This window comes from Citrus clementina, unplaced genomic scaffold (assembly GCF_000493195.1).
Source record: "Citrus clementina cultivar Clemenules unplaced genomic scaffold, Citrus_clementina_v1.0 scaffold_5, whole genome shotgun sequence".
Lineage (NCBI taxonomy): Eukaryota > Viridiplantae > Streptophyta > Magnoliopsida > Sapindales > Rutaceae > Citrus > Citrus x clementina.
This window is the reverse complement of record NW_006262201.1, coordinates 29,392,271-29,406,668: the sequence shown is the minus strand read 5'-3', so window position 1 is coordinate 29,406,668 and position 14,398 is coordinate 29,392,271. Positions and strand designations below refer to the sequence as shown.

The following is a 14,398-nucleotide window of genomic DNA, read 5'->3' as shown; positions in this document are numbered from 1 at the left end:
CTGTTGGTAGTTAAAAACTTGAAAAAATGTAACTGAAAGTGACTTGTGCTCGAACTTTCAATACTATTTTCAGCGTTTTAAATGTCTCACGTGTGGTGTCTGACGGAGATATTGACAAGAGTTAACACCTAACAGTGATGGGCGCGTACTGTGTACCATCACAGAGCCAGCTGCACACGTGTGGGGCGCTGTAGAGAGTTAGGGGTGATGATGACAGTGGGCTTGGTGGGGCCCAGTATCCACACGGGGGAAAAGACATGTCCGTCTGGCTTTGGCTGGGCTGTCAGTGGGCCTTCCCACCCCAGAATTTTGTTTTGGAGTAGACGGCATGTCGTTTTCAATGCTTTGCTTTGCTTTCTGTGTTTTGTCAGCTTTTGGGGGAAAGAAATCCAATGAGGATATGGCTTCTTGTTTGCCATGTCATTTGCTTCACATCACAATTCACAACAAGTCATGACCATACCCCATCATCATCATCATCACCATCATCATGCAGGGCCTTCCTAACTGGCATTGTGGCCAATGGCACAAAAATGATAAAGTATGCTGACAAAAGAGCCTATATACCATTATTTTTATCAATATTTTGTCCTTTTTTTTTTAACTCACTTACCATGCAAATAATAAGACTCATAAAAATAATAGGGCACTCTCTATCTTTCTATTTTATGTGTATGATGTTGATGATTTAAATGGTTGTGGATGAATGAAAGTGAAGGTACAATTTTCTTCAATTCTTTAAAAGAGCAAGACATTATAGTCAAATAAGAAATATGGTGTGACTTTACCTCATTTAATGTATTAACTAATGGATAGGGAAAATGTTATTCATGGCTAGCTCCTTAGGACCACAAATTTCCAATGCCTATGAAAAATATGAAGAAAAATATTTACTTCCAGGTTAGCATTATCAACATAGGAATTGGGAAGTACCAGACTGTTGGTGTCTGTGTAATGTCATCACCTATGTATTATAAAAAAATTTCCTTTGGCAAATTTCTTCATTAGTTAGAGTAGTTGTTGAAATATCATATTAATGCTTATAAGATATATCAATTAAAACCGTAAATCTTCCTCATTAATTTTAACCATTAATTTTCCTCGATTTTGACTTGTTTAAAATATAAAAAAATGTATTATAATGCACGACATTTTTATTTTCTGCTATTTATTAAACTAGAGATTCAACATAATGATATGGTTATTTTGAATATTAATGGAATAATTTAATTTGAGATAGTAATCGAGTTTTAATGAATACAACATAGGAAAAAAAAAGCTGTAGATTTAAATAATATTAGGTTCGAGTCAACTAGAAAATTTTATTTTTTGAGAAAAAAATATTTGATGATTTTTTTAAGAAAATAAATATTTATATACAAATGTAGTAGATAAATAAACAAAATTGTCATGGGTGGATGAAACAAGGCACATGCAAAGATGCATCATGTACAATGGGCGGGGTGGTTTAGTTGGTGGGGCACAGCTAACACTCTCTCCACCAATCAGTCTTTGCACATGCACGGTTTCGTTGACTTTTCTCGGTTGTGGGACCCGTGTTGCCACCTGTCCTCCGTTGATTCCTTGAAGGCTCAGCTCACAGCCATGCAGACGCCAAAGGTTTTGCCGTCATATAGCTGGGAGCATTCATATTTGTAAGGCGTAAATTTTATGGTATATAAAATATAAAAAAAAAAATCGAATATAATAAATATATTGTTTTAGAATTTTAAAAATTAAAAAAATTTTAACTTTGAAATGTACAAGAATCTTACATCTTTATCAATTTACCCCCAAATATTAATAAACCTTTATATTGTTTCAAATAATTTTATTAGATGAATCAATTAGCACTCACACTATTTTTATTATGGTTGTGTGTATTATAATAAATATGGTATGCCAATAATATCATGTCACCTAATAAATCTAAAGTTAAAAAAAAATAAGTTAACATCAAACTTGAAAATATATATTTTTTTTTATTTCCCAAAGAGTGAAGCTATACATACACACACAAACACACACTTGAAAATAAAAGCAAAGATTCAAACAACATGTAAGTTTCTTGTTTTAATATATCAAAATTCAAGTATTATAAGTGTTTTCGCTACCTTTCAATCACTATATGATGGAAACAACACTAGCTGTAAAAGTGAAGAAGTGGGTTTCAATCTCATCCATTGAAGCAATCCCAAAAGTGTTTCTCGTGTTATGCTTGTCATTCAAGAACAAATGCTTGTTTGCAGAATGAGAAATTTCTTGCTTTATGAGAAGCATTTTGCACTTTTCTATTTGCTTGCCATTTTTGTGCATATGTAGTGGCGCCCATCATGAGATAACTTGGTTTCTTTGAATTGCCACCACATATAGTGGCGAGTGGATAACTCTAGGTGGACTGACAAGATCTTTATGGTAATCTTCTCGGAGTCACAATGGCAAAGATAAGGATGCATATATATAGCTTTTCATTTTTCATTAGCAAACTCAATTACTTTTAACAAATTTAGCTAAATAGTTTTAAACAATATTTGATTATACAAGGTTATAGAAAAATAGATATTTTACCACAGGATGGAATTATTAGATATGTAAATCGTGTATCATATTAAATTCTAGACTTTTTTATTAGTACCAATACAAGAGGTTTTATCGATTGAACAAACTAGCATACATATATTATATTGTATATGTAGTTAATAATTTAAACATCCGATTTGAGATTAAAAAAGAGACTCAAACTACATTTTGTTTTAACTTTTTAAAAAATTACATTTTCTTGAAATTGATTGATGTTTGAATCCCTTTTAATAGAAGTTTTATATATATTCTTAATTTTTTGTTTATAACTCACGCAGTTATTGAACCTCGAACCCAAGATGTGAACCCTAAGAAGTCACTCCTTATCATTTGAAGCTAAACCTTGCTTCGAGATTAATGCATCGTCAACTGGTTAACATGTTTAATAAACAATGGAAAATATGTTTGGGATAGTAATAAATATCAAATTAAATTATCCTATCAAAAGTATCAGCTAATTATCACATGTCATTACCACAGAATTAATCTTTTACTAACGGATTTTTTTCTATATATTTTTTGAGGGAAATTTATTTAATATGCAATGAACATTTTTGTTATGAGCCAGCAATTATTATTTTATTGGTGGAGCCTAAAGAAACAAATAAAAGGCAAACAAGGCCAACTTGGTATGTCCACTCACCTCACCACAATCATTCTAACATTTACATCATTCATGACATCACTTTCCCGACAACCCGCGGACGGTCCAAATTTACCCATCTCATCCACGTGGTATCATCACAACCGTCCAAAACCTCCCACCCACATCACACAATACACAACATGACCTTATATCATCCAACATTTTAGCAAACTTTGCTCTTTCTTTGAATGCAAAAAAGAAAAAAAAAAACCAAAAGTACTACTCTCGATGCCCTCTCAAAACACAAACAAACCAACCAAAAAAAAAAAACAAGAGAGTGATAATTAATTAATTAAGAGAGGAGTTTAAGGAGTGTTTAGTGTGTAAATTTGAAAGTTTCATTAAGATGATTAACTTCGAAGCGACGGAGCTTCGGCTAGGGTTACCGGGCGGTAACGGCGGAAGCAGTGAAGGTGGTGGTGGTGGCGGCGGCGGTGAGAAAGCCAAGAACAATAACATTAATGGCATGAAGAGAGGATTTGCAGACACCGTTGTTGATTTGAAGCTAAATCTTTCAACAAAAGAGTCAGGTGGGATTGATGTAATTCAGAAGACGAAGGGCAAAAGTGCTTCTGCTACTGGGGCTACAGACCTTTCAAAGCCTCCGGCCAAGTAAGTTATTTTTCTATTTTGATATATCATTTTTTTTTCATTTTTTCTTTTTAAATTATCGTTACTTGGAATGCAAATTTGTCTTTTTAATTAACGCTAACAAATTATCTAAATACTGTTATATATCTTTTTCTAATATCAAGATGAAATATCGTTATTACTAGCTAGAGTAGATGTTATATAGTATTGGTTAAATAAAATGTTAAATTTAATTTATTAATTATTTCAAGTGAAAGAGAAAAGTGTGAGATTAGTTTTTCTTTTTTTCTTTTTTTAACGTTCATAATGAAAATAAGGACTTAATTTTCTTCATGTGAAGATAACAAAATACTAACATTTTTTTTTCAAAAAACTTACTAGCTAGTGTGTAAATTCAATGAAATTGATTTTTGACATTTTTAATTAATTTCCTGTAAGAAATACTATTGATGGGGAACCTGAAAAAAATAATCGTAAAAGAGTTTGATGAGGGTACGTTATGTTGTTGTCACATAAGCAAACAATTCTGACTAAAGGGAGATTTCAAGGATTTGGTTTTTTGTCGGGAGGAAAGAGGAAAATTACAAAACATTAGGAATCTTTACTTTTCTCACCCACCAAACAATATTTCGATTTTCAAATTAAAATTTTAAAAAAAAGGCCACAGCTAATGATTCTTATCTCATTTTTTTGTACACCGGGAAAAAAAGAAATCTCAGTTGTACGGTCAGACAAATAAGTTTTTCAAAAAATAACATGCCTCTAATCACAAAATTTGATAAATATTTTATATCCTAATTTCGGAATCAGAATTTTGGTTCAACGGAAGCCATAAAGAAGAAATAACAAATTCGAAAAGGTTGAAACGTAATATAAACAAAACCACTGAATTTTAGTGAAAACCCAAATTTTTTTAGGCCTCAATATAGTAAGTTATTATTATTATTATTATTTTTTGGGGGGTCAATTAATAGTTAATGACATGAAAATGATCTGATTTTTTTTTTTGCAGGGCACAAGTTGTGGGTTGGCCACCCGTTAGATCATTCAGAAAGAACATCATGGCCGTCCAAAAGGACAATGAAGAAGGTGATAATAAGGCTAGCAGCAGCAGCAGCAGCAATGTAGCTTTTGTTAAAGTGAGCATGGATGGTGCCCCATACTTGCGCAAGGTTGATTTGAAGCTATACAAAAGCTACCAAGAACTCTCTGATGCCCTTGGCAAAATGTTCAGCTCTTTCACCATTGGTACCTACATATAACTAACACAACCACTTTTTAATTAATTTCCTCCCATAATTCACACTACTCAAAAGTGCTTTTTTAAAGAAGTGATATAGTGGGTTTTATTTATTTAATTTGTTATGTATGTAGGTAACTGTGGGTCACAAGGGATGAAGGATTTTATGAATGAGAGCAAACTGATTGATCTTTTGAATGGCTCAGATTATGTACCTACTTATGAAGACAAAGATGGAGATTGGATGCTTGTTGGTGATGTACCATGGGAGTAAGTTCATTCATTTCTATTGTGTTACATTAGAGTCAGTACAACCAACCAATAGAATCATGACATGTATATAAAAACAGTCACGATGTCATGTGTTGATTGGTTGCTTGTAAGTTCAATAAAGGTACAAGTGAATATCTTGGCACGCATGTACATCCTTGCAGTATGCTAATGATACTTTCTCAATTTGATTTGATTGACAGTATGTTTGTTGATTCATGCAAACGCTTAAGAATAATGAAAGGATCCGAGGCCATTGGACTTGGTAATTATATATAATTAACCTTCGTTAACATTTTTATACCATAGATGATTAATAGATATAATGTTATTGACATATGTAATTAGCATGTAAGCATGTTGAGAATATAATTTCTTACTATTATTTTTGCAGCACCAAGGGCAGTTGAGAAGTGCAAGAACAGAAGCTGAAGATTTGATTATGATCAGCAACTTTTTGCCAAAAGCAGCTTGTTAAAAAAGCTGATTTCAAAACCAAAAAGGCAAACCCGGCTTGTTGAGGAATCAAGCAGGGAGTTTGGATGTGCTTATGTATCATGCGTTTTTTTTTCTTTCTCTTTTTTGGGTTTTTGTTTTTAAAATGTTAGTAATTAGTAGAGAGTTGGAATATATTCTGAGAGAGATTTGTTTAGTGACAAGAAGCAATAATTAAATATTATTAGAACATGTTTATAAGTCTCCAACTTCCCACTTCTGTAACTTGAGTTTATTGTTCCAATAATAATAATAATAATAATAATATCTTATTTTTTATTTTATTTTATTTCTAGTTGTGACTTGTGATCATTATTGTTTGTTTTTTGTTCCCTCCACCATTTTGTATTAAATATTGCAAGTGATCTTTTTTCAAAATAAAAAATAACATATTCATAATATTCATTAGAATCTCTGCATTATCTGTACACTTGTGCTTCATAAATTATTATTATTTTTATTTTATTTTATAAATAGTGTGATTGGTTGAGGAGGCAAGAGTACAAGATCCATTAACAAAGTGATAATAAGATACAGAACAAAGCCATGTGCTTACTGTTGGGGAAATTTATTGAGTCCATTATTTGATCTGTCATGTTCCTTCCTGCAAGTAACCTTAATAATAATCTGTAGCTGTATGGACCCGAAAATGCTCAAAAAGAAAGACTATTGATTACAATATTTGAGATCTTGACAGACTGACAGTGTTAATTTCTGTTGGCGTTTTTTGTGACTAAAATATTTAAAAAAGGGAATTTATATATCACCATCAAGTAATTTGAGCATGTCCAATTGATAATATTTTCTTTGAATGAGTAATAAATTTTAGTCAAAAATTTAACATCTTCTCTTCTTGTTCCGAGCTTGTTTGAGTTTTTAAAAATTTTGTGTTATCTATACTATGGTGTTAATAAAAAGATGTTAATCTGTTTAATACTATACGATTATATATATATTTTTTATATACAAATGAGTATTCTCAGTGTATACTCCTATGCATTGAATCCTCATGCATGAACTTTTAAAAGTTTAGTTTAATGGCAATACATTTGTTGATACATAAAACACTCCCAAATATTGTAAAGTAATTTGACACACTGTGTCCCACAACTAGCTAGGACCATGTAAATCTCTTTTCCAACCAATTTTGGCTGGCATTTTTGGAGTCTAAGATAATCTTTTCATGTAAGAAAGTTCATACAATCATCTTTTTTCTTTTTTGCCCACCCCTAGCTATTTTACTCAATAGTTCTAGAAAGAATAGACTGCATCAATGGACGAGCAGCAAGTTGGTTGGAATCATTTCTGCAAGATCTTCAACACATAAGGTTAGGGATTTGTAAAAGATTTGCTCTGTCCCTTAAAAGAATATTCTTAAAATCATTTAATAAAAACCCATGAAAATATAATAATATCACGTTCGTTCCTTTTTATAGTAAGCTATTACATTTTCTTTTCATCTCCAACGCAAAACTGGGGATCTGTAAATATTGTCTCTTCCTTTTCCAAGATTCTTAATTGATCAAACCATTACTATAAGCCACCCTTTTGTGGCCTTAAAATGATTTATATATATTTTAGATTTAACGGTAGGCAAAGGGGAAATGACTATGATGGTTTCTTGTGACCACTGCGATTAAAATTGCATGGTTGAATCTAAACATTGTAGTTAACTTGTTCATTAGTTAAAGTGTTCTTAGCCCACAAAATCATTTTTGTGATCTCATCAAAATTTTGCACTTGGAGAGTGTTTAGGGCCACTCATGATGATTTACTGAAGCACTCTGAAAACTAGTTTCAGCTTTTTCTTTATAGGGGGGATTCAATTATTCATAATGAGTATGTCCACTTAATTACACTTGGCCAAATGAACAAACATCAATCTTATTGAAGGCATTTGGGAGGGGATTCAATTACTCATAATGAGTATGTCCACTTACAGTTGGCCAAATGAACAAACATCAACCTTCTAGAAGGGATTTGGGACCTACCAAAGATAATATAAAGAAAAGGATAAAAGTAGTAGGCTAAATTGAAGGCGATAATTCCAATTCCAAGTGACGAAGAAGAAGATAAGAAATTAAAAATGAGTCATCCCTATTCGCCGAGTGATCTGATTCTACCAGATTTTACCCCAAATTTACGATCTACATCTGAAGTACATGCTTGGAACGGAATCGCTACCTTTTTGGTCATGCTTGTCATCTGGCTTGTCTCCGGGAGGTCATCACGAAAATTGTCAAAAACAGACAGATGGCTTATGATCTGGTGGGCTGTAAGTGGCCTCATTCACATCATTCACGAGGGTTACTGGGTTTTCTCTCCAGAGTTTTATAAGGACGAGTCTGGGAATTATTTTGCCGAAGTTTGGAAAGAATACAGCAAAGGTGATTCAAGATATGCATCAAGACATGCGGCGGTTCTTGGTATTGAAGGAATTGCCGTGCTTTTTGTTGGCCCTGCCAGTCTTCTTGCAGTGTATGCTATAGCTAAAGGAAAGTCATACAGCTACATTCTTCAGTTCGCGCTTTCTCTTGTGCAGTTCTATGGGTCGTCCCTCTACTTCATAACAGCTTTCTTGGAAGGCGATAAATTTGCATCCACTAGATATTTTTATTATTCATACTTCATTGCACAAGGCGGCACCTGGCTTCTGTTTCCAGCCCTAATAATGATCCGCTGTTGGAAAAGAATTTGTGCAGCATCTACGCTCCCAGACCACAAGAGCAAAGTTTATTGATTGTTATTTCATATTCTGCTGTGACTCAAATCAAAATTTACTATGCCCTTTCGACATGGCTTGCCTTTCAACAATACATGCTTACATTGATCGTTAAAAAAAAGAAGAAAAAGGAGTAGGCTTCGTTGAAGGGACGCAAATGAGTGTCTTTTAACCAAAACATTACAAATAAATAAAGTGAAAATTAGATTAACTAAGTGAAAATATTGAGAGGTGGCATGTAGTAGTGTATTATTATTCAGTTATTTTCACAGCTTACATTTTATTGGAGATTTTTGTTTTCTATTCTTTCTTCTAATATTTTGCTTTTATTGATGATAAACAAGAATTGCATTCATCTAACAAAATGGAAAATAAGAAAATAGATTCCCAAAGCAGATAATATTTTTTTTTTAAAAAGTTAAAATTGTTGTGAACCCTTGTTGGTGGATGTCTAGTTAATTAAGCATGAGATTTTAGACAAGCAAGTATATGGAGCCAAAACCGCTTGCACCGATTGGCAATTTAACAAAGAATGGCTATGAGATGAAGGAGAATATGCCATCATGGTCAAGCCAAGTTTGGTTTGTAGCTAAGCTAAGTGGCCCATTTAATTCACTTACTATCGAGCATGACATGACCAATTGTTACTGGTTGATGATTGCTACAAGGGGCAGTTTAATAATATTGTATCTTTTAAAATAATTGTTGTTAGTTGTGCTGTAAAAATAATTAGATATCAAGAGAATCGGTTAAATATTTAGTAAAATTTATTTTTAAAAGTGTTATAAGTATTAATAGCAATGATATTTATTTAGTAAATTTCATTAAAAAAACTACTGTAAGAATGTAAATAAGTTAATTGGACATAATGTTGAACAAAAATTATTTAAATATTTATAAATATGTGTATAAAATATTTTTTATTGTGTACATATAACTAAAAAAAATATTTTCTATTATAAATTTTATTTTTATTTTGTTATCTCATTATAATTGGCAGCAGCAGCAACAACAACAACAACAACAACAACAACAACAATAATAATAATAATCTTTTTGAAGTTAATGCCTTTATTTCCTAATTAATAAGGATAATTTTAGATTTTTATAATATATATGGGGATATATATGAAATTCTATTAAGTATAAAAATAATTCTTAAAATCAAATTTTGAAAAGCTACTCATTTCCTACTTTTCAAAATCTATTGTAGGATAAGGTGGTTTTGCCAAAAGTAATTTTTTAAAAAATTTACTCAATCCTAAAATTAGCTTTTAAATTTTTAAAATCAATTTTGAACCTCCCAAAAGTAATTCCAAGTAGACCTTAGATTAAGGTGGCGTTTGTTTTTTAACTTAATGACTTAAAGTGACTTAACTTAATTAATTAAGTTAATTAGAGATGTTTGTTTTTATAACTTAAAGTGACTTTTTAGATAATTTTGACTTAATAAAATAAGCCAATTTTTTTGGCTTTTTACTTAATAGAGACATCTGAATTAAGTCAATTACTTTCTAATGTCAAAAATATCCCTACTTTATAATTTATTTTTCATATCTATCCCAAAATTCACCCATAGATATTTACCCCATATAATAATCTCATCATTATTTTTTTAGCCGTCATGAAATCCCTCCTCACTTTGGTATCAACTCCTCAACTAGGGAAGATCAAAATTACATGCGACAATTTCGAGATGAAATGGCAAATCAACTATTTCAGGTATCTTATTAGTTTTTTTCTTTTTTATATTATATACGATAAAATTTGAAATTTATGGTATTTTATATATTAAAATTCCAAAATCATTATGTATTCACTTGAATATAATTTTACTTATAAATGTTAAAATATTGTGGTATTTAATATATTATTTATTTGACATTCAAATTTAATAAGGATACAAATGTAAAAGTACATACTTTTCAGTTTTTTAAGTTGAAAAAAACAAACAACTTAATAATTATTTTTCGAGATTCAGACGAAAAAACAAACATATTATTCAGATTCAGACATTCAGATCTATTCAGAATTCAGACTAATTCAGGTCTATTCAGATTTCAGACAAAAAAACAAACGCCACCTAAGTCATGCTTGCCTTGTACGCTGTACAATTCAAAATAAGAAAAATAGAACTCGTCTTGATTATTTCCCTCAGCTCCCTTTCATTTATTTACATTATTATTTAGAGTGGTGATATTTGGCCCCCTCATTATATCTCACTAGCCCCCACTTTTCAAATAATTTTTATTAAAATTTTTAAATTAATCTTTATCTCTCAACATACCCTACCAAATCCCCAATTTACCCTTATTATGATTTTTATCTTTTTTTCTAAGCACTCACCATGTAAAACTTATAAAATCTATTCTAAACTATAAAACAAATTATAATCATTGTAATCTCTCTATTTCTTTTTAAAGGTTTTATCCACCGTTATCATAAACATAAAAAAAATTTCATACTTCTTCATCTTTTTCATCATCCTCTATTGAGTATTATACATTAATTTGTTCTATGATTACAAAAGTAAAATGTACAATAGTTGAAAATGGATAAAAATTTAAAAAAGTTAATATAAATTAGGGTTTAAGAAATTAGATTAGTTAAAATTATATATTAATAGAAATTATCATGTGGGTGCACTTAAAAACTATTTACCTTTTAAGCCATTTCATATAAAAATAAAATATATATTAGTATAAAAGTAACTGGTGAGAGATAGTAGGATACAATGAGGGAGATAAATATCACAAACCTATTATTATTTATTTTATACTTCTTGGAGAGTGTGTCTAGTCAGATAAACTACAAGATAATTGAGCTTTCGTTCTGCGTAGGCCCATTCTAATTCTAAATTGGGCTTCATATAATTCGAGCAATTGAGCCTTCTAACTTTTTCTTTTTAGTATGACTTAGTCTGTTGACACCCCAATACCTTTTAAACATCCCTTTCTTTACTTTATAACTTCAACCTTTCATCAAAATTATATACAATGACAATTTCTAATAAACCCCTCATTATCTAGATTTGTTAACAAAAGAAACATGTTTGGGCAAGAAAAGCTTTTGAAGCCTTGAAGGTATCAATTTCTTTGCTACCATTTTTCGTAGTAGAGTTTCTGTAGAAATGTTAAGGTCTAGACTATATCATTGTGTAATAGTACTTCTTTTTTTAAATCAATAGCACTCGTCTTAGGTTTACTACAACTTCAATTAGTGTGCGAGGAATTAGTGACTTAATTCAAAGTGATCCAGATCACATGGTATTCACATCACCCCTTTCATCTTATTTATCAAGCAAATATTTATTGCACTATGATATGAACTTATTTAGTCCAAGAAGCAGAGGACGGGTCAAAAACACACTTATGAGAAATATGGTTTGAAATTAAAAAAAAAATAAGGAACCAACAATAAAAAAATTTATTTTAACAGTTACAGTCTCGAACTCAAATATACCTATACCATAATTTATAATTTTGATTAAAGATTCAAGAGATGAAAAGAAGTGCCTGAAATTAAAATTCATCAAAGTGTAGAAAAAAATCATTTTTTTTATTTTTTTGGTGAGAAATGAAAGTATTTTTCCTCCATTACTATTGAAATGACAATGAAAGTTTTTTATTGAAAAATGAAAAAGATAAAAAAATTTATGAACAAAAGGAAATTAAAGAAACCATAGGGTTTGACGATAACAAAATCACCATCAAAGGTAACCATTTTGAAATATTTTTATTGAGGTTATTAAAGAGAAGGGGTTTGAAGAGGCATCTAGTCTCGCTCGTTTAATATAATTTTGAATAGTTGATGCTAATACCTCACAAGGAAAAAAAAATATTGATTTATTATGTCTTTTTTTTTCTCTCACAAAATATAGTAATATACTTCATAAGAAAAATCACATCTGTTTAGGAAAAGATCAGGTTATAAAAATATTTAAATTCATTTAGTACTATACAATTATACATATATTTTGTGTATAGATGAGTATTCTCAATGTATACTACTATGCATTGAATTCTTGACACTCTTAACACGTTACATTTTAATCAATGATTAGAAAGTAATATATATGATCTATGAGAATCCAATAGATAAAGATTATAAAAACATTATACATGGTCCTAGCTAGGCTCTCATGCATGAATTTTTTTTAAAAGTTTGGTTTAATGGCAATACACATCTGTTGATAGATAAAATATTCCCAAATCTTGTAAAGTAATTTGGCACACTGTGTCACACAACTAGCTAGGACCATGTACATCTCTTTTCCAAACAATTTTGGCTGGCATTTTTGGAATCTAAGATGATATTTTTATGTAACAAAGTTAATATAATCATTAATCATCTTTTTTTCTTTCTTGCCCACCCCTATATTAATCAATAGTTATAGAAAGAATAGACTGCAACAATGGACGAGCGGCAAGTTGGTTGGAATCATTTCTGCAAGATCTTCAACACATAAGGTTAGGGATTTGTAAAAGATTTGCTCTGTCCCTTAAAAGAATATTCTTAAAATCATTTAATAAAAACCCATGGAAATATAATAATGTCACGTCCTTTCCTTTTTGTAGTAAGCTATTACATTTTCTTTTCATCTCCAACGCAAAACTGGGGATCTGTAAAAGTTGTCTTTTCCTTTTCCAAGATTCTTAATTGATCAAACCATTACTCTAAGCGACCCTTTTGTGGCCTTAAAATGATTTATATATATTTTGGATTTGACAGTAGAATATGATGGTTTCTTGTGACAACTGTGATTAAAATGGCATGGTTGAATCTAAACATTGTAGTTAATGTGTTCACTAGTTAAAGTGTGCGGAGCCCAAAAAATCGTATATGTGATCTCATCAAAATTATGTACGTGGACGGTGTTTAGGGCCAGTCATGATGATTTAGTGAAACACTTTGAAAACTAGTTTCTGCTTTTTATTTATAAGGGAGATTCAATTAATCATGATGAGTATGTCCCCTTACACTTAGCCAAATGAGCAAGCATCAATCTTATTGAAGGGATTTGGGACCCTACCAAAGATAAGAAAAAGAAAGGATACAAGCAGTAGGCTTCGTTGAAGGGACGCAAATGAGTGTCTTTTAACCAAATATTACAAATAAACAAAGTGAAATTTAGACTAACTAAGTAAAAATTTTCAGAGGTGACATGTAAGTAGTTTACTATTATTAAGTTATTTTCACAGCTGGCACTTTATTGGAGATTTTTGTTTTCTATTCTTTCTTCTAATCATTTTCGTTTTTTGATGATAACCAAAAAAAAAAAGAGGAAAAATAAGAAAATAGATTGTTAAAGCAAATAATTTTTTTTTAAATAGTTGTGACCTCATGGTGGTGGATGTCTAGTTAATTAAGCATGAGATTTTAGACGAGCAAGTATATGGAGCCAAAACCGCTTGCACCAATTGACAATTTAACAAAGATTGGCCATGACATGAAGATGGCTATGCCATCATGGTCAAGCCAAGTTGTACGTAGCTAAGCTAAATTGCCCATTTAATTCACTTAGTAGTTAGTACCGAGCATGACATGACCGATTGTCATTGGTTGATGATTGCTACAAGGGCCAATTTGGTAAAATTGTATCTTTTAAAAATAATTTCTTGTACTGTAAAAATAATTAGTTATAAAGAAAATCAGTTAAACGTTTAGTAAATTTTATTTTTAAAAGTACTATAAGTATTAATGGCAGTCATATGTATTCGGTAATTCCTATTAATAGAATGTTATAAGAATGTAAATAACTTAATTGGATATAATGTTCAATAAAATTTATTTAAATATTTATAAACGTGGATATAAAAAATTTATTTTAATAATATAAATATTTTATATTATT

General features: G+C 30.6%; 2 protein-coding genes across 3 annotated transcripts; both read left to right on the top strand.

Moving 5' to 3' along the window:
- The first annotated feature begins 3,235 nt into the window (after positions 1-3,235).
- LOC18040807 (auxin-responsive protein IAA16) lies at positions 3,236-6,065 on the top strand. 2 transcript variants are annotated; one of them, XM_006432859.2, is made up of 5 exons: positions 3,236-3,838; positions 4,830-5,065; positions 5,264-5,327; positions 5,531-5,592; positions 5,722-6,065. In XM_006432859.2, exons 1-5 carry the CDS (start codon positions 3,573-3,575, stop codon positions 5,757-5,759), a joined length of 666 nt encoding a protein of 221 aa, XP_006432922.1. In that variant the 5' UTR covers positions 3,236-3,572; the 3' UTR covers positions 5,760-6,065. The 2 variants fall into 2 exon arrangements, with proteins under 2 accessions (XP_006432922.1, XP_006432923.1); XM_006432860.2 differs by having other exon boundaries at positions 3,237-3,838; positions 5,192-5,327; positions 5,722-6,063.
- Positions 6,066-7,893: 1,828 nt separating this feature from the next.
- LOC18041314 (probable 3-beta-hydroxysteroid-Delta(8),Delta(7)-isomerase) lies at positions 7,894-8,673 on the top strand. The gene has a single exon (XM_024184686.1). It carries the CDS (start codon positions 7,909-7,911, stop codon positions 8,560-8,562), a length of 654 nt encoding a protein of 217 aa, XP_024040454.1. The 5' UTR covers positions 7,894-7,908; the 3' UTR covers positions 8,563-8,673.
- Positions 8,674-14,398: the final 5,725 nt, after the last annotated feature.